The sequence below is a fragment of the Perkinsus marinus genome, assembly GCF_000006405.1.
Source record: "Perkinsus marinus ATCC 50983 genomic scaffold scf_1104296938506, whole genome shotgun sequence".
Taxonomy (NCBI): domain Eukaryota; phylum Perkinsozoa; order Perkinsida; family Perkinsidae; genus Perkinsus; species Perkinsus marinus.
Window position 1 is genome coordinate 1 of NW_003213406.1, and position 963 is coordinate 963.

The 963-nt window shown below is 49.3% G+C and overlaps 1 protein-coding gene across 1 annotated transcript; it reads left to right on the forward strand.

Moving 5' to 3' along the window:
* Positions 1-167: 167 nt before the first annotated feature.
* Positions 168-527, forward strand: Pmar_PMAR001720 (conserved hypothetical protein; the record flags this gene model as incomplete). Its single annotated transcript, XM_002782708.1, has 2 exons — positions 168-315; positions 364-527. 2 exons carry the CDS (start codon positions 168-170, stop codon positions 525-527), a joined length of 312 nt encoding a protein of 103 aa, XP_002782754.1.
* Between the last annotated feature and the right edge of the window lie 436 nt (positions 528-963).

Sequence of the window (963 nt, forward strand, 5' to 3'; positions counted from 1 at the left end):
TCACATTTAGTCAAGTATCTTACCAAATTTATCATGATTGGTTTCAAAGTGTTCACTGTGACCCACTTGTAAGTCGTGAACGACTGAACCATCGCGCCTCTCGTTAACCTCGCTCAATGAATCAGGCTATCAAGTGGTGTTGTTAGATACTCAAATTGAAACCGTATATGGACCCTAAGAAATTCATGAAGCGGCTCGATAGCAAGAAGTTGCCCACCCACTTCCACATTGGCGTTGAAGTCGGCGGCGGCAAGGTCAGGGCGGGAGGTGGAGAAGAGAGCCAAGCAGCTGGGACATATAACAAGAGGTCTCGAGGTGAGTCTAGTAGTCAATCGCTGTTGCGTTACAACTGAGGTAATTCAGGTTCCGGCGTTTCGCTTCTGTCGGATGCTCTTAAGGACTCGACGGTCCAGGCGTGGACTCAGCGCCGACTCAGCGAGGCCCAAACGTTGGCCAAGTTGCGGGCACCGTACAAGGTTAAGCGAAAGAGCAAGGCGGCTAAGAACAGCTGGAAAAAGAGAAAATAATGTCTCGTTGTCTTTATCCTCGTACCTTCTACTGCCACGTTTCACTGTCCATTCCGGAACCCTTGTGTTCGTCATGCGCTGGTAGCGCGGCACTACATTCCCATGATGCAGTTGGGAGCATGGGAATGAATGGATGTGCTTCAACTCACGTTCATGTAGGAAGCCATTCTCCATGTCGTATTGCTAAACGAGTGCGGTCGAGATGAGTGTATGATAGATCTCGCTCGCCCAAAAATAGATCAAGCTGGGCAGTGGTCGTAACTTTCGAGTCGGAAGTGTGGCGGCTGATTCGTCCAGGTCGAATACACGCAGCTTACACTATGGGTTTTGTTCATGGTCAGATGGTGATTTCTCGTGAAGTGTCTGTCGTTTGCAGCTGATTCAGCGGAAGCTTTCTAATGAGATTCACTATTTGTCACTGCCTTCTCGGGGCTGT